The sequence below is a fragment of the Fukomys damarensis genome, unplaced genomic scaffold, assembly GCF_012274545.1.
Source record: "Fukomys damarensis isolate Sample0158 unplaced genomic scaffold, DMR_v1.0_HiC HiC_scaffold_37, whole genome shotgun sequence".
In the NCBI taxonomy this organism is placed as follows: domain Eukaryota; kingdom Metazoa; phylum Chordata; class Mammalia; order Rodentia; family Bathyergidae; genus Fukomys; species Fukomys damarensis.
In genome coordinates, this window is record NW_022900949.1 from 58,645,582 (window position 1) to 58,665,490 (window position 19,909).

Consider the following 19,909-nt stretch of genomic DNA (forward strand, 5'->3'; position numbering starts at 1 on the left):
AAAAAAAAAAAAAAAAAAATATATATATATATAGATAGATAGAGAGAGAGAGAGAGAGAGAGACAGAGACAGAGAGACAGAGACAGAGAATTCTGAGAGAGAGAGAGAGAGAAAATTCTTTTTGACCTAACTAAGGCACATGCTGTCCTTAGAAAGGGACAAAGAAGAGATTCAGAATAGTTCTTGGTAGTAACTCACTATGAAAGGCCCATTCACATATATTCAGGTCCAGTGTATAGGTGCAAAGACATAAACATCTTCAGGCAGCTGAAGGACACAGGATAGTGAGCTGAGAGAAAAGTGCCTTCGTCGAGGTCTGAAAGAGAGGCCAGCTTTGGAGAAGCACCAGCAATATCAGTCTAAAAAGTAATCTGCTTTGGGACTGAACCAATCAGATGACAGATATTCAGTGCCACAACATGTTCCTGGCAAGTCCTTCCTTCCCCTTTGCCCATTTGTTAGTCTTTTCAAAGTGACCCAGGGGTTTTGTAAGTATCTTACTATTGTCTGACTGAAGAATTTCCATTTGCTATGACCCTACTACTGTAAGTGCAAGGCACTGGCTCATGACCCTGAGCAAACTGAGGCTGGAAAGACTTAAGTCAATTTCCTGAGGTTCTCCAGGTTCAAAGACACAGAGCCAGGATTCAGAATCAGGTGGACTCTGAAACCCACGCCTTTTTCAGTCTTCCTTTTGCTAACCTTATAGAAAGCACAATTTAAATGTTCCACTTAAGTTCACAGAGAGAAATATTTCATTCATGACATATTAAAACAGGAACTGGAAAAGTTTTTCAGTAAAGGATCAGACAGTGAATATTTGGGGCTTTTCAAGCCACATAGGATTTCTGCTAAATATTCATCGTAAAAACCATTCTTAGCTTGTGAGGCTGAACCAAAACTGGCCACAGGCTATAGTGTTAAGAGAACACAGTCCAAGCAGGGTTCAATGGTTCTGATTTCATAAGAAATGTAGAGCCGATTTAATATCTTGATTTACTACAGTGCTTTTCAAGATTGGGAGAAAAGAATAAAATAGAAGAGAACCGTAATTCCATCTGGTCATTTTAAATGCATTCCATTATTAAGTAAAGGGTAAGGAACTATACTCCCTGTCTCAGAACTCTGCACCAGAGTCATTTAGAAGTTATCAGGCATTTATTTCATTTACTTCCCTTATTTCCATTCTCCCATATTCCAACTTAGGCATTAATCTGTCACTGAAAATCAATGCTTTCTGCAATCTAATTAAAACTATTTCAGAGGCCTACAACATAATGAACAGAAACATGGGGAGATTTAAGCTGACCACAGTCTTTGAATATGATCAAATGCCTCTGAGGTTCTATTATTTGAAATTATAGAAAATATTTTCCATTTACTTTACAACACTTGTAAAACAGGCTTTTGAACACTCCCTGATTTTGCAATAATCACCAAGTCATCCTAACATATGCTGCAAACTGGATCCAGTTCATCAACACTAGAATGCACTAGTGAGATGCATTTTAAATGACATTCAGAGTTTGCTCTGTGAGGCAAAATAAGCTAGAACTTATGATCTCATATATATTTTCTCTTTATATGCTGAACTTGCATCCAGGATTTGCTCATAAGCCAGCCACAAACACGTGCCCTGTCAGTTGTCTGGCTGTCTTCTGCCTGCGTCTAAGCAATATTACCGTGGTGTCAGATCCAAGTGTCTCTGGTTAAAATACCTTCAACTCTGCTGATTCATGCCCAGCTGTTTGGTAGCTACAGAGTAGAAAAAGAATATCGCCACTAGGGGCCAATTTATAGCAACAAATGTTATTTTCACTGCTTAGCTAAACAAATCAGAAGCCAGAAGACTCCAGATTCCAAAGGCCAGCAGCTTATTTTACAAGGCTACATGTAGAACCACACGGCCCATGTTGATAAATACCTACAGATTGATTTTATTCACAGGGACAGCTAGAAATTGAGGCAGGGATAAGAACAATAAAAGCACCTGGGTTTTGCCCTGGGTTTTTGCCTTGCGTTTTGGCTTTTGTGTCTAATTTTACGATCCCCACATAAGAGAACCCTAGACAGTTTTAAAAAAAGAAGAAAGAAAAAAGTCGTGGCCCAAGACCTACTAAGACATATTAAAGAAAGGCTTCGAAAAGTGACCAACTTCAAAAGCCAATTACAGTGGTAAAGTAAAGCAAGAAAGTGCTTTACTGAGTACAAAGGGGATGGCAACTGCCACCGTGATGCAAGATGCCAAGCAGAAAAATGCAAAGAAGATGTCAAGTTCTAAGAGCCTGAAAATATGCTGAAGATTTTAAATGTAACATATCATGCAATCATTTCAAACTTGCAAGACAGGAACTAGAACACCCATTTTATAGAGGAAGAACTAATGCTTAAAGAGAAACTTACCCAAAATCACACAAGTATTAAGAACCAGCATTTGAACTTGGCCTGTTTCTGATCAAACATGCCCTTCTCATTCCGTGAGTTTCCAAATTAAAATATAGCAGAGAGCAGGCAACATTAAGGAGTAAGCTAGGCAGGTGATACTGATAAGCAGAAGCACTCTAGGCTCAGACCAGAATTCTACCCTACCATGGGAGAGACAGCAAAAGTAAGACAGGACACTGGTGCTGTCCTGGCTAAAGATGTCTTAATTGGCTCTAAAGATCTTCACAAAGTCAGCTCCCATGGCCAAAGACTATCCATGGCTGCTAGGAACCAGAACACAAAGCAGGGAGGAACAGAGCTAAGACTCATTTGGCCACACAAGACTACAGGATATCATGTTACAGCACATGTCCAAAAAGAGGCTGTACTCCAGTAAGAGGTTGAAGCTGTTTAAATAATATTTTTCTTGACTTCCAGATTGGCTTGGGAACTAAAGTTGAGCCAGTCTTCAGGTGAGAAATTCAATGTTAGGAAGAAAAGGGAGTAGAGACAGGAGTTAGGGACTAGAAATATATATATTTTACTTCAGGGCTATAGCAAATACAATCAACTTTTTTTGTTCTGGTTTCCTGAGACAAAGTCTCACTAATTCAGACTGGCCTTGAACTCACTACGTAGCCCAGGCTGGCCTCAAACTTATGGAGATCCTCCTGCCTCAGCCTCCCAAGTGCTGGAATTATTGGCATGTGCCAGCATGCCCGACTTACAATTCCTTTCCATTTTTTCATCTGCCAAACCAAAATCATGGCAATGCTCATGACCTGCAGAGAAGGCCAAGTCTTCACAATCAAAAGTAGAGGGAATCGGCATAACAATCTAAAGGGGAAATTTTTTGCCAGAATTAGATCAGAACTTTCTATGTCCAAACAGCAGCCTCTGGCTGGCAGAGCTGAGCCTCAGGAGCAGAAAGATTCTGGGAAAAGCGCTGGTGCCAAGCATGCTTACATTAGCTGCTGGCATCCTTCCTTTCCCTTCCCTTCCCGCCAGCACTTTCACCCTCCCATGGGCTTCTGCCACCACCTTACCCAGGTCATCTGATCAAATGTACTCAGCTCATTCCACGATCATGTGAGGGGGAGGGAAGGCAGCTGGCCGCAGAAGCAGTGAGAAGAGAAGCAGGCGTCGAAGAAGACAGAACAGCCCACTGGCAACCTTTCTCTTCCCATCTAGAAAGGGGTGGCTCTACACATACGGGGAGAGAGGAGCAAGAATTCAAAATTTAACCCCAACACTAGGCTGAGAAGAGAGATCCAGCTGAGCACACTAGGTGGGCTGATTAATCAGTTCTCTTCTAAGCTCAGCGATGCAAGCCACTATCTAGAGGAACATAATTACATTCCAGGTGTCAGCAGGTGCCTGAAGGTGACAGCCAGTCCTGGCAGAGCTCCAGGTCTGGCTCTTCAGGATGAGCTGCTTTAGCCTTCAAAGTGGTGTCAAGTGACAACACTGTTCAAAGCCTGGGAATAAACCAGCTGGAGTCAAGGGTCACTAACAGGATTCTACCATGTGCAAGAGATTCTCCCAACTTCCTGGAGCTTAGTATTCCCCTTTTGGCTACAAGAAGACTCCTGGTAAGAGAGGTTGAAATAATCAGAAGCCTCCATTATAGCCTCAGTTAGCTCAGAAGGGAAACACAGTTGAATATGCAGACAGTTGTGAGAAAATATAAATTACTACACTACAGTAGTACTGTTAGATTCAATGTAGATAAATCAGTTTTCTCAGTAAAATTAATAGGCAAGGTGAAAAGATCATTTGCTCAGATATAAAAGATTAATTGGAAGACATTTTGTAATCAGATAGAAGAAATTTCAAGAAGTTTTCTGGTCAGTAGTCAATCTCTTCATAAAGGTCTCCCAGGAAAAAAATCAGTTAATACCATTATCCAGGAAATGATTATTTAGACAGAAATCTCTAAAGCCCTCTTAATTTTAAACCAAATGCCCACTACCTAGTCTCAGTGGCAACAAAATTAAGGTACCATCCACAAATAAAAGGACCATATAGAAATATTTTTCACCTCAGTCCATTACTCTCCAAAATAAAGATCCCAACTCATGAATTTATCCTTACCTCTTACTGTGTTTTTTTTTCTGAACCTCCTCCAAGCAAATCATGAGCTCGAGACTGATTATTTAATTATTACACAATGCAGCTGGTGATAACTTTCACCAAGCTACGATGGCTTTTATCCCAAGAGTATGTTCCACACCAGACAGCAGTTAATGTTCTGTTTTTTTCTTTATTCCAACTAACAGTAACAACATAAAACAAGGAAGAATATGCAAAAAAAAAAAAAACAGTGATTAAGCAGTAGGATCACAAGTTCAAGCTCCATGTGGGTAATTTAGCAAGACTTTTTCAAACTAAAAAATGAAAAGGGAACAGCCACCCAGCTAGCTCAATCAGTAGAACATAAATAAAAAAACAAGGGTTGGGGATATAGCTCAGTATGAAAGCCCTGGGTCTAAGTCCCAGTACTATAAAAAACAAAAACAAATGAAAAAGAAGAGAAATTAGAAAGTGCAACGCTCCAAAGACTAGAGAGCATGAGTACAAACACAAAAGGGAAAAAGGTTAGAAAGGCTTTCCAGAGCATCAAGAGAGCCAATACTGATAACGTACATGGGCCAAGTAGGCTGGGTGTAAGGCACCAGATAGTATGACAGACTGCCCAAATTGGTGGTGGGAGTGCTTTGCTTTTTTAGATCCAGCTAATGCAAGAATAAGAGCTCAATATTAGAACACTCTCCAGTTTTTCAAGGGATGCTGAGAATCTGGTCCATATGTAAAATCTGTAGGCTTTTAAATGCTAGGCAGGACAAATATATAAGTCTGCAGACCACATTTTGCCTATGAGTTGCGGGTATAAGCTACACCTTTTTGCTACATCATAGAAAATTACTGAAGGATTTTAAAGGAGGGGTCCAACTTAGATTTGAATACATATTTAAATGTAAAATTAAACTGCAAAGTTGCAAGAAGCAATTGGACAAGTCCAACAATCCAAATTTTTCCCCACTCTTTAATGCAAGTACCACTATTTTGAAACTAGTCCTCTACTTTTTCATTTCTCAGAAAAACACACAGTTTGACAAATATTAAGATGCAGGTAAAGAACACATTTATTAGGCCTCGAGGTGAAGTAAATTATAATCAGTCCTAAATTACATATGTTAGTAGAATACAGAGGTGGTAATCAAATATCACAGATGATCTGCCAAGAAGGGCTAAAGCTCCAGGCACTGGGCAGCAATCCACTGTAGGCTGGGAATACTGCCAGCTGCAACCAGGACAGGCTAACAGCAGGAGGTAGACAACCCAGGTGCCAAGAGAAGGTCACTCAGTCCCCAGAAAGTACTTTGTTTCCTCCACTTGGGTCTTTCCTCCATCTCCTCCCCAAGGTCAATTTCCCAAATGTACGAGAGAAGGTAAATCCCTTACACATGATAATCAATTGCCAAACACTGTAGGAGCTAGCTGCCAATGTGAATTCCTCACACAATCTCTAAGAAGTCAGTATATGTTTAAAATCACAAAATATAGCTGGAGTGTACATTAGTCCTCATGCATACCAAACAGAGCACTTACAGAAGATGCTCAAAATATCTATTAAAAAAGCAATTGCCTTAAAGGCATATTTCCCAAAATAATTATCCATAAATAAAATTTGGAAATGTGAATATTTGTACAAACACATAGATATGATTAGGGAAAAATAAAATACCAAGTGGGGAAATTAGAATCCATTTAGTTATTAATGTACCAAAATAAACACATCATAGACACATGGATGTAACTGATTCTCAAATCAAATACATGGACATAAGTACTATCCAAAGAAAGATAAACTATTTAATGAAGAGCTAACTGCTTCATTTTTTTTCTTCCTTAGGGTTTTTTTTCCCAAAAGCAAAAAACATATAATTAGCATGTCTGGTAAATTACCTGTAGTCATTGTGTGTAATTTCTAATTTTAGATATGGATATGAGATTCTCTCAGGCATTCTGATTTTCAAACATGGATTGCTGAACTTTAAGATATTAGAATCTTTGGAGTCTTGAGATTGCATAATAATATTTATAATTCAACAAAAACCGTCCTTTCTTTGACATAGAAGCTTTTAAAAGTTAAATTATATTTAACAATCTCTATGTTAAGGGTCTTCCAATTTTTTACGGATTATTACATGAGCTCAAAAAATTCTCTAAATAGAGTGAATGGAAAATGTATTTGAATATAAAGGCTCAGTGCTTAACTTGAAAGGATTTTTAATATCTGCACATGGTCACATCAGCATCTCGAAACCTCAGTTCTAAATTCTGGCTTGCAGGTTTCTATCATTTTCTGAGATGGTATACCACAAACTAGCCAGTGAATACCCAGAAACCGCTCTCCTAATCATGCAACCAATCACCATCACAAATCCAGACAACACCTGATGGCTGAGAGAAGGACTCAGAATGAGAAAAGGGAGGGTAAAACCAAGAGGGCAAAGTGAAGGGGGGGAAAAAAGAACAGCTTTCTGAAACACTGTGGAACCAAAAGAACGCTAAGATAAGCCTTTCTAATGTAAGGAAGCAGTTCAGAGAGGAGGAGTTCCATAGAGTTAATTCCCAGGACAAGAAGTCTAAAGAGGGGATGCAAAACCCTTTTGAAGCTAAGAACTGAGGGTGGGGGTCACTTTCCCAGTGACCAAGGAAATGGATAGAAATAGCTGTAGCCTAGATTTAGACAGTGGCTGAAAGTAAGGAGGAACTAAAAGGAAAGATGGAAATGACTGCATAAACTGAAACTATGTGTGACAATGAGGATTACCCAATATTTACTTAACATAAATAACCTGTAGATAATATAAGCCCCCAAATTCCCATGCATTACACAGACTAAAACTATCAAGCTGAGGCACTGAAGGAGAAGAAAATTACTAAAGAAAAAAAAAATGCAAGACAGGCACGGACGCAGTTCAGAAAGCAAAAGACAAAACCAAAACAACTGCAGGAAACACCTGAGTGAAGTCAAGATAGTGCAAGTTACCTCAACAGGAACATCCAGACACTGCTCTGCTGGAGGACAGGGCAACGCCAAGTCTCATCACATCGAGCACAAGAACCTTGTGGCTCATGGGAACAAACACAGTTTGAACCACTTGCTGATGACATAAAATTCAGAAAATATAGATTGTGCTTTATTTACTCCTTATCACATGAAGGCTGTAGACTGATAAATTGAACAGTTCTCTATCCCAGAGTGCCAGAAATGAAGTATTATTACTTTTCCAGCCTTGTAACATTTACTTAACAAATTTTGAATAGCTCCAAGTTCAAAATGTCCTGCATAGCAAAGGCTTAATGTTTTTATTTAGAAAAGGCTGTTTGGCCTTAAATTTTTATGTTCATATTTAGAAAAAGCTGAGTTTGACAAATACATGGAAATAACATTTTAAGTCTACAATATAATGACATTTATCATTGGGAATTTGTACCTTTACATGATATATCTTGGTTCTTGTTTTTTTCCCCATTCCCCTGCCCTCCCTTCCATCCCTACACCACTCCCTACTTACAAAGACTTTGTTTCTGTTTTTTCCTTTTCTCATATTTTTTGCTTTCCCGTCTTTCCTTTTCCCTACTCCCCCCACTTCCATAAAGAATGAAAAACTAGAGACATTTATAGCTAAATGGATGCACATTGGGGCCATATTCTTAAGTGAAATAACTTGCTCTTAAACAAGCAATGAATCAAAGGACTCAAAAAGGAATTTTTAAAATTTCCTGAAATAAATGAATGTACAGACAATAGACCTTATCAACACCTACATCAAAAAGCAGAAAGATCACAAATAACCTACTGCTGCATCTAAAAGAATCCCCAAAACAAGAAAAAATCAAATGCAAAATTAAGTAGATGTAAAGAAATAATTTTAAAAATCAGAGCAAAAATAAATGAAATAGACTCAAAGCCAATTTTAAAATTCAATAAAACAGAGTTCTTTAAAAAGATAAACAAAATAGAGAAACCCTTAAATACTAAAAAGAGAAAAGACTCCTAAGTAAAATCAGAAAAGAAAAGAAAGATTATAAAAGGCACCACAAAAATACAGAGGATCATTACAGATTATTATGAACAACCCTATGCCAACAAATATGACACCCTAGAAAAAACAAATTTGTGATCTACAAACATTCTTACCAAGAGTGAATCATGAAAAAACAGAAAATCTGAACATACTAGTAGTAACTTGAAACACCTCCCAAGAAAGAAAAGCCCAAGAGGAGCCAGCATCACTGCTGATTTCTACTAAACATTTAAAGAAAAACTAGTATTAATTCTCCTCAAATTATTCAAAAAAATTAAAGGGAAAGGGATTTCTCCAAACACATCCTACAAAGCCAACACTACTCTAATACTGAGTATAACCAAATAAGGACACAACAAATAAAGAAATTCATAAAGTAAAATACTTGATGAACATGAGTGCAAAAGTACTGAACAAATTACTAGCAAATCCAATCCAACAGTGTATCAAAATGGTGATTCGCCATGATCAAACGGGATTCATTCCAAAGATGTAAGGATGGCTGAATGTATACAAATCAATAAATGGTACAGCACATCAATAGAATGAAGCGCAAAATTCATAGGATCATCCAAACACATGCATAAAATGCATCCACCCTTTTATGAGAAACACTCGGAACAAATTAAGTATAGAATACATCAAGGCAGTTAAGGCCATATATACTTATGCAACAACTAACAAAATACTGAATAGGAAAAAACCTGAGAGCTTTTCCTTATTAATACTAAAAAAGCCCCCCAAAATTGACTAATGAATATCAGAAAACATTCAGTAAATATCATTATTCCATCACTGAAAGAATAGATATACTTATATGGTATATTTTCTTTTGGGGGGTTATGCTTATACTGTATAATGTTTAAATTCCTTGTGTGGAGTTTGTACATGTACATAACTCATCTTAATTTCTTTTTTTATCCCATGTCCCTCACCTCCCTCCAACTCTTCAAACCCTTCTCACTTGAAAATGATCTATCTCTTTGCTTCCTATTATCTTTTATTTTGCTCTTTATTTATAACCATGTGATATTCAAGCTAGTGTGTCTGATTTATTCCACTTAACAATATGGTCTCTAGTTGCATCCAGTTTACTCAAAATGACTCGTTTGCCTATTTTTATGGCAGAGTAATATATTTTCTTAAATTGTGACAGCTTACTTATAGTAAAGCATAAACTCTCTGAACATGTTATACACTGTAATGAGAAAATGAAAACCTGATGTAGTTATTTAAAGAAACCACATTAATGTGAACTGGTTATAATTTTAAAAATAATCTATCATATCTAAGTTTGTTAAAACACTGAACTATTAACCACTGTTTCCCACCTGAAAAAAATATGTGAAAGATGTAGAACTGTAAAGCTACCAGTCCTTCCATCTCTTAACACTTCTTTAGTACTTTATCAAATCAAGGGTGTGTAGCTGGAGAAGCAGAGGTGAAAAAAACAAAAAGAGGAAAAAATATAATGGCATCTCAGGCAAGAGATACATGACAAATCATCGGGCTAGCAAGTGTCATTATCATCTGAACTCCTAATGTAAGAATACACACAACTGTCTTAGCTACTTTTCTTCTTGCTGAGACAAAATACCCAACATCCAAAATTAAAGGTAAAAAAGTTACTTGTCTCAGTTTGTAGAGGTTTCAGTTCATAATCAGCTGGCTCCAAGGCAGAGAGACATGGCAGACAAGCATCGCAGAGGAAAAACAGTTCATGGCGGGCAGAAGGTACCAAAGAAAGCAAGGGATAAGACAAGACTCTTTCTGTCCTTAGGCTACCAGGATTAGGGCAGTGCCAAACCAATCAGTGGGCTGATTTCATAAGCACCCGCCCTGAATTCTAGCACTGCACCATGAATCAATCAAACACTCCAGATTCAGCCACCTCTGAAAAAATCTCCAACTATAACTGCATGAAGCTTTGAAGGGACATCTAGACATAAGCCATAAAACTCTGATTGTTTTCAATTTTATGCTAGTCTTTCAGAGAAAAAAGAAATTTAAAACAAAACGAACTGAAGATGTTCCCTACACTAGCCAACTGGCATGTCAGGCTGCAAAACATTCTAGATATCATTTTAGGTTATTAAGAAAATCTGAAGGAAGGAATGAAGGAAAGGAAGGTGAGATGAGAGGCAGGGAGGGGAGGAAAGGAGGAGGAGGAGGAACAGTGGGAGGCAGGAATTGAGGGAGGGAGGGAAAATCTACTTCTAAGGATCACACATCTTCAACCTCTTTAAAAAGAAGTTTCTAAAAAGAAGTACTAAAGATTTTGAAAATCCAATGAAGGACACAAAGAATTGATATAAATAGAACACAGGTCTCTCTGTTTTCCCAATCCACCACACAACAGTGACCTACAGACAGGAATGTTAATGATGCAATTAAATGTTCTCTAAAATTAAACCTGTATGAAGGAAAAAAGCCTCAGAAGAAATCATATTTTAATATAAAACACTAAGGACTAAAAGTGGTCACCTCTGAATGTAATAATATTGAGACAAAACCAATAAGGGAGCAAATAATTATTTTTAAACTCAGTACACATTTTTGTCTTGAAAAACATCAAGGAAAATGTAGTGTGGTCAGAAAACAGTATCATTTATTCATGCATTCAACAAACGTTTAGTGAGTACCAAACGCAGGCCAAGTACTCTCTCTGACACTAAGAATACAGTCTTTAACAAACAGTCCCTGTCGTTATGAGGCTTATATACCGGTGGAGGGAGACAAGTATTACACAAATGATTAATGGGCCAATAGGTGCATGGAGAAAAATACAGCAAAGTAAAGGGAATGGAAAGTACCAAGAAAGAGAGGGCAGGTCCTGTTATAAATACAGTGGTCAGACACAGCTTCTCAGATAGGCAACGTATACATGTGAAGGGAGTGAAGGAATATGCCCTGTGCAGATCCAGGGCGAAACAATCCAGAGAAAAGGAACAGTACGTGTGAAAGCCTTGAGGCATGAACACACTTGGCATATTAAGGATTAGAGAGAGCAGACAGAGTGAAAATGGGAGACATAAATGGGAGCTGAACTCCTTTTATCTCCCGGATAATCCAAGGTATTTGGAGTTACCTGATTTTAGTAGGTAAACGGTAAGAAAGTCAGGGACAGTGAAAGGACAGGAACCATATTTTACTGAGTTTCTATTATGCACCTGATAATAGATAACCCACATGTTTTTTAAAAAAATATTAGTATATTTACTTAAAGGAAGTTTAAATGATAAAGAAATGAAAAATATCAGAGGTCTATACATAAAAAAGTGAATATAAATTAGCCAACTCCATGGATATTTCCAGTTAAACATTCATACAAATATATATTCACCTTTTTCTTTGTACAGTGATAACATATACGTCCATACATACATGACATGAAAATTCTGGCCAAAGAATCAAGATATTAACAATATGCTCACATTTCAAAAAATGGTGTGGAACATGCTTTAACAAAAGCATTCTATATGAAAGTAAACCTGATTTAATTCCATAATTGTATCATACCAGAAACACTGTTGGTTTTAATTTTTTAAAATAAGACCTTGGTATCACATTGGCTTATTAAAAATTAAAGCATTCTGTAAATACAATATTTAAGTGTGTACCAAAAATTTTAACATTAATTATTCACTATGATGTTTTAAACTTTGAGAGTCTCTAACATAGGAAAATAGCTGCACACGTTTAGGTTTTTTTTTTATAAAACACAAAAAACTATTAATAAGTCCTGTCTTATTTTTTCACGTAGTATAAATTATACTCTACTGTAAGTCTCAACTGCAGAAAAGGTGAACAATCTCCACAGTGCACTTTCACCTCACTGAAGTGAAGCTGCTCTTTTTGGATCCTTTTCCACTTCAATGTGAAGTAGATTGTTAGGGTTTCACTAATGGTTTCATTATGTGGATTTTTAAAAGAAAAAGATGGTTTTGATTTCTTTCACAATTCAGAGTTGGAAATGTTTTAAACAACCATATGTTCTTTAGTCAATGACATCTCTCAATGAAACTGCAATGAATAAGCATCTACATCCTCAGCTATATTACCAGTATATCCTGGAGCCAAACTAAGATAGTTTTCCTGTTCCCACAACCTATTTAATTGTTGTTTTAAAATCTGAATATTTCAGGGCTGGAGATTTAGCTCAGTGGTGCCACACCTGCCTCAAAAGCGCAAGGTCATGAGTTCAATCCCGAGTACCACAAAAATAAAAATAAAAATAACTGTAAAAATAAAATCTGAATATTCCCATCATTTATAATTTCTGTCTTGGATAACAGTTCTGACCACCACCTTTTTATTACTGCTTGAAGCCAGTTTAAACCAACTATAACACATTCTTTAAATTTGGTCTTAAGTAATGACTTTACTGTAGGCAATAAATCTATACAGCAGCCAAGTTAAATAAATTGCTTTTCCTCCTGTAAACTATTGGTGAGCACAAGAAGGCAATCTACAACAACTCTAAAGTCTTCTATCCTCACCAAATAAGCTACAAGTTCACTTATGCTTCTCTTTCTCTAGAAAGTGAAAGCTACACTCCATCTCAAATTTCTGAACAAAACTTGAGCCACTGTTTCATGGTCCTGAGAAACCCCAGAAAAAACCCACTATATTTTGATGATGGGCTTTCTCTGTGTGAAGAACCTGAATCACTGGAGTTAAGTACATATGTCCAACTATCATGGTGTAATTTTTCAGGCAGATGGTGTGCACAAGCCAGTGCATTTTCTTTATTTGCCATGTCACAGATCCCATTTCTAGAGGACTATTTTCTTCTATTTCTGTAAGCAGTCAACTGTTTTGGAGATTTCTTAACCTCCTTCACATTCTTACTAGTGAAATTAGAGATTCTGTTTCTAGGAAGATCAGTGAAATGATCCTCAATATTACTACAAAAGTTCCATTTATTAACATTGTGGTTTTCAGATGCCACATCCCTTAACTACCAGGGCCCCATGGTACTGTGCCAAATCAGCCCCGCCTGGAAGCTGACAAACTGTACCCACAGCCTAGTGCGTGGAGCAGGCCCCACTCAGAGCCATTCAAATGCCGCTCAACAATCCACACTCTTACCCTATCCATTGGGTAAAGTTATACCTTCTTACAGGTGAACCACTGAGCTAGTAAAAGGTGTAGGACTAAATTTAAAAGCAAATCCTTTCAACTCTTAATGATGTTCCTCTGCATCCCTGAGATGACCAAAGATAGCAGATATAAAAGGGAGTATAATTCCAAATGGAGATTCACAAAGAATAGACTTGAGTCATTTGTAGAAGTGGATGCACCTTGAGACCCTAATGCTAAACAAAATAAATCAGACACTGAAGGTTAAGTATCATTTGTTTTGTCTCATATGAGAGAAGCAAAGTACAGTACAAATAATTTAAAGAGCAAGATAAAAGACAGACAACAGGAAACAAAAAGGTAGACCTTTTGTAGATGGGAGGGTATGGGGATTGAGAGACTGGGAAATAGAAGTTAAAAAATACTAACACGTGGGTCGGGGGGCCAGGGATTTAGCTCAGTGGTGCCACTGCCTGCCTCACAAGCACAAGGACCCGAGTTTAATCCCCAGTACCAAAGAGAAAAAAAAAAGACTAAGATGTGATATGTATATGTACCGACTCCCCACAATGAATATATTCATTATATATTGTAAATATCTACTAATAAAAATTTTTTTTAATAAATCCAAAGGGAAAAGACAATAAAGGCAAGAGATGCTTAGAGTGTTTTCTTTCACTTTATTTCATTTGCATATAAGAGCACTGGAGCAAGCAAGCAAGCAAGCATCATACACTTTTTGTCTAGACATAGCCAAATATATATAAAGTATTTATAAACTGTACCTATAAAATGTTCTAAGGAAACAGAAGAAATTTAATCCCCCAGATACTCCCAGGCCAGGGTGTTTCTAGGCCTTGAGTTCCTCAGAGGAAGCTGAAAGATGAAAGACCTGGTTGCCAGTTGGTATCCCACTTAGAAGGAAAAGTACAGTACTCCCTTTCCCACTTAAAGTCCAGATGCTGCAGATCTGGATCTCCCTGAAGTCAGCCTTATCAGGTTTTTCTCTGAGGAAATAACTAATTGAAAATAACCAGGATGGAGCACTGTTTAACAAGGCCATCACAGAACTACAGACAAAAACTGCTAGGGGAATCCTGTGAGGTGTGGCAAAGTGATGGGGAGAGAAAGTTTAGTTTTCCTGAAAGTAAAAAAAAAAGAATAAAATTAAGCAGTAACTGAAGATAGTTTAAATTCATCCAGGGAAATATGCTTAGCTTATAAATATGATCTGGACTACTTTAAAATTGTTCAATATCATATAAAGATAAATTTTCTATGTAAAGTTACTCATTAATGTTTTATCTTCTTTTATTTTTTGGGGTACCAGAGATCAAACTTGGGTCCTTGTGCTTACAAATCAGGCAGTGGAACCACTGAGCTACATCCCCAGCCCTTAATGTTTTATCTTCTAAATTAGATCTAGAAACGTGATAAAAGGTCACAAATACAGTCTCTCATTTTATAGATAGAAAAAAATGAGCCTGGTGGTAATGTATGGTAATGCTAAATTATAGACCACCATCAAAACTGGGACCTGGAGCCAGGAGTGTATACTGGCCTATATTGTAATCCCAACTACTTGGAGACCAAGGCAGGACGATCCAAGTTTAAGGCCAGTCCGGGCAAATTAGCCAGACCCTGCCTAAAAAGATTTTTTTTTTTTAATTTAAAAAGGGCTAAGGATGTGGCTCAATGGTCGAACACCTGCCTAGTACGCACAATCAAGGTCTTGGGTTCAAATCCTAGCGCAAAAGTGGGGTGAGCGTAGTGCATGTTGTTCTTATCCAGGAGCAAATCATATCACAGGATATGTGGCTACATCTGCACAAAGTTTTGTTTGCTAAAATTATAAGAGATGGAGGTTATTCCCAGGGGTAGAGGCCAACTCCCAGTGCAATAATTATCTAGCCCAAAATTGCCAACAGTATTAAGATTTAGAAACCCTGGTCTACAGTTACTTAGAATAAGTAACCAAATGCTTTTCATCTGATTTTCCAGTCTGTAGTGCTGAAGGTTCTGAAGAGCCAGCTTTCATTTTCTTCAGACACTGACCCAGTCATGCAGATCCAGTCTAATCTCCTAGGTTCAGCCACTGCCACAAATCAGCTCATTTCACCATTACTCCCTGGATGTCTTCTTTCCATAAAGGTAAGAAAATCTTTCTCTCAGAGAATACTGTACTGTTGGGATTAATCAGTCTATTAAGAATTTCATGCTTCCTAATGAAGACAAAGTGGGCAAAGAGTTTTTAGATGCTACAAATAATGCTTGCTTGCTGCTTGGAGCATTTGAAAGAATAATAATAAAAAGATGCAAATCAAACTACAAGGTGAATAACGTCTCCTCATACCAGCTTCTTTTTAGTTAATATGCTAACCTAAAAGTTCATATTTTTGCATATATCTGGAAGCTCAATTTTCATCACAAGAAGAGCAACTGGAGATGGCAACTGATACCACTCTCAGCAGAGCTAAAGCCAACTCAGAATTCACTTTCCCCAATCACTGTTAAATTTAATATAGTGATCATCTTTAAGCATTTCTAGAAATAATTTGACAACGCAGACCACAGAATCTGAATATTCATGATATATTGAAACAATTCTCCCATAAGCCAAAAGTTGAATCTGTCCTGATTTTAAAAAAAAAAATGTTAAAGTTCAACTTCTAAATGTCAGCTCATGGAAGATTTAAATTTTGTAGAAACTAACATGCATACTGCTCTACTGAGGTGAAATTAAAAAGCATGCATACCACTTTAGAAAGAATGGAATCTCTCTTACCATATTTCCTATCCCAGAGCACATTAGAAAGCCTGAGGAGAGGTGGCCTTTTATTCAATGGAGTCACCAAAGGTTACCTCACATGCCACAGGTCATAAACAACTTGAGGCAGATGTAGATGCAGCCCTCTAATTAGCAAGGTCCTCCTCCCCAATATGAAACTCTATCTGCTTCTAACTATATGGCCCCTCTGAGTTCGCTCATCTGAAGAAGTTCCCACTTGGCCCTACAATTCCAGTTTTCTAATACTTGAAAATGACACACATTTGATTCACTTTTATAATACATTCTTAATGATCTACAATTTCAAATCATTTTGTCTCCCTATCAAAAATACCTTTTACTTACTGTATTCTCAAGGAAATAAGAGCATAACTCCCTACTCCTTAAGCACATACTGCAAATAATGGCTTCATCTAAGTGAGACAGTATGAAACAGGGTAAGGAGTAGGAGTAACTTTACAGAGGAGAAACCTGACAGACATTACCTCAGCCAGATGGTCAAAATGAACATCAATAGCCATAAGTTGCATTAGCTTCGTACTCTATACTACGGGATACAAACAGTCTCTACCTCTCTGGTCTTCCTCTTAAAAAAAACAAAAAACAAAACTACACTCTCAATCTAATCCTGAGAAAAACATCCAACAAACCAACTGAGGGACATTCTACAAAAAAGCTTTCCTAGTTAGTAATCATGTATCTATGTGCTGAGACAGGAAGGTGATACATCCTAAGGACATAAAAGGTTCACATTTGAGGTCTGCCCAGGTTTGATCTATGTATCTCTTTATTGCTTGGTCCTGATTTGTAGACTTTGCATATAAAACTGCAATCATAACTACAGCATTTTCCGACTTTGTTATGTTCGCAAATTATTAAACCACAAGGTTCAGAAACATGGGAGGTGTTGGAAACCCAGAGTTTGCACCTGGTATCTGAAATGTAAAGTCTCTAGGAGGACTGTGCACTCAACCTGTGAAATTTGCCCTAACACCACAGAGTTCAGTCAGAACTGAGCTGCATGTATGGATTTTAGTTAACAATAATTTCTCAATCGTGATTCAAAATCATACTGATATAAAATGTTAATAATAGGGTAAACTGGGCGGGCAATATATGGGAACTCTGTACCTTCTTTGCAAGAGCTCTGCAAATCTAAAGTTTAGTTTTTAAAATACACTATTAATTCTTTTTTTTTTTTTTTTTTTTTGGTACGGGGGATTGAACTCGGGTCCTTGCGCTTGCAAAGCAGGCCACCGAACCGCTGAGCTAAATCCCCGGCCCAATACACTATTAATTCTTTTTTTTTTTTTTTTTGGTACGGGGGATTGAACTCGGGTCCTTGCGCTTGCAAAGCAGGCCACCGAACCGCTGAGCTAAATCCCCGGCCCAATACACTATTAATTCTTTTTTTTTTTTTTTTTGGTACGGGGGATTGAACTCGGGTCCTTGCGCTTGCAAAGCAGGCCACCGAACCGCTGAGCTAAATCCCCGGCCCAATACACTATTAATTCTTTTTTTTTTTTTTTTTGGTACGGGGGATTGAACTCGGGTCCTTGCGCTTGCAAAGCAGGCCACCGAACCGCTGAGCTAAATCCCCGGCCCAATACACTATTAATTCTTTTTTTTTTTTTTTTTGGTACGGGGGATTGAACTCGGGTCCTTGCGCTTGCAAAGCAGGCCACCGAACCGCTGAGCTAAATCCCCGGCCCAATACACTATTAATTCTTTTTTTTTTTTTTTTTGGTACGGGGGATTGAACTCGGGTCCTTGCGCTTGCAAAGCAGGCCACCGAACCGCTGAGCTAAATCCCCGGCCCAATACACTATTAATTCTTTTTTTTTTTTTTTTTGGTACGGGGGATTGAACTCGGGTCCTTGCGCTTGCAAAGCAGGCCACCGAACCGCTGAGCTAAATCCCCGGCCCAATACACTATTAATTCTTTTTTTTTTTTTTTTTGGTACGGGGGATTGAACTCGGGTCCTTGCGCTTGCAAAGCAGGCCACCGAACCGCTGAGCTAAATCCCCGGCCCAATACACTATTAATTCTTTTTTTTTTTTTTTTTGGTACGGGGGATTGAACTCGGGTCCTTGCGCTTGCAAAGCAGGCCACCGAACCGCTGAGCTAAATCCCCGGCCCAATACACTATTAATTCTAAGATACCATCAAATGTGAGTGATATTTAGTATAAGTTTGTTATTTGATAATAACTTCCTATTTTAATATATCTGCTGCCGAAGTGAGCACAGTAATAACTTATTCTGTGACGCCACAATATCCAAAAAAGAATTACCACACTAAATGGCACTAAGAAAATAATTAAGTTAATTACATGCACTTACTATTTTAATCATCTCTCATTAGTTGCTATAAAAGGTATTTATGTGTGTTACGCCTCACCTTGATTTTTAATCTACTTCACTTTATTCAAATAAGGATTTCATTCTCGTTCCACCCCAAAGATGAATATTGTGAATACTATCCAAGCAACCACTGACAACAGACTATTAGAACAATGTTTCAGTCACAAGTTAACATGTACCCATATATATTTAGAAAGTCCAAACTTATTACACCAAACTCCTACAGCTAGCCTGTGAGACGGCTCAAGATCTGGCCCTTGTTTAAATCCTTCTCTTTCCAGAACAAATCAAGCTCTCTGCCACCACTGGACAAGCTGGTCCTTCCACTTGAAATGTTCTTCCTCTAGAGCTTAGCATAGCTGGAACGGTTAGATCGGTTAGATCCTTCTTACTATTCGGGTCTCAGTAAAGTGTCACGTTATCCGAGAGGCTTTTCCTGTCCATTCAACCTAAAGAAGCACCCTTCATAGTCTGCACCTCTTCTTATTTGTATGTTCATCACCTTGCCAATCACCATTTGATTGTTTGCTAGTTTAATTTGTTTTTGTTTTTTAACCTGTTTTCTACCTGTCTACTAGAATGCAAATTTCCTAAGCATTGTCTGGTTACTTGCCTGTTTGGTTACTCTAACCCCATCCCCTAGAAGAGTGCCTGACACAAAGTACTCAATGAAGACTTTTTTGAGTAAAAGAATGAATTAAATGGAAATAGACTTAACCTGGTTAACCTGTTTTTTTTTTTTACAATGCTCTTTTTAAATCTGATGTTTACAATCTGGTTACAAAAAACAATAAAATTTTGTTGGCATTCTTACAGAGATTGCATTACCTTTATAATTTAACTTAAGAAAATTGATAATTATGTAATACCCACGAAGTAAACTTTTAAAATTCTTTCCTATAAAAAATGTAGATACTTAGATCATTAAACAGAATTCTAATGACTTAATCACAGGTTTTGAATATCTCACACAGAGGTTAAGAGTGCTACAATAAAAAAATACTATAAATCCTTATTAGAAAAGAGAGAGAAGTATGTATGGAGTAAAAAAAAAAATACTCCCCAGTATTAGTCTTCAAATATGACAGACAACTTACTGATTGTGTTAAAGGGTTAGAAAGTTTCCAGTGATCATCAGAACAATCATGGA

At 37.5% G+C, this 19,909-nt stretch overlaps 1 protein-coding gene and 1 pseudogene across 2 annotated transcripts in view; both read right to left on the reverse strand.

Annotated features, from left to right (window-relative positions):
- Ppm1l (protein phosphatase, Mg2+/Mn2+ dependent 1L) overlaps positions 1–19,909 on the reverse strand; it is a 296,099-nt gene that overhangs the window by 243,428 nt on the left and 32,762 nt on the right. The window contains exon 1 of one of the 2 annotated variants that reach the window (XM_019207353.2): positions 3,471–3,609. The exons of the other annotated variant lie outside the window; for it this stretch is intronic. Coding sequence (XP_019062898.1) covers positions 3,471–3,479 — 9 coding nt within the window. The 5' untranslated portion in view covers positions 3,480–3,609. Of the gene's footprint in view, positions 1–3,470; positions 3,610–19,909 lie in introns of those variants that run through there. 2 annotated transcript variants of the gene reach the window in all.
- On the reverse strand, positions 12,540–15,383 carry LOC104861668 (annotated as a pseudogene).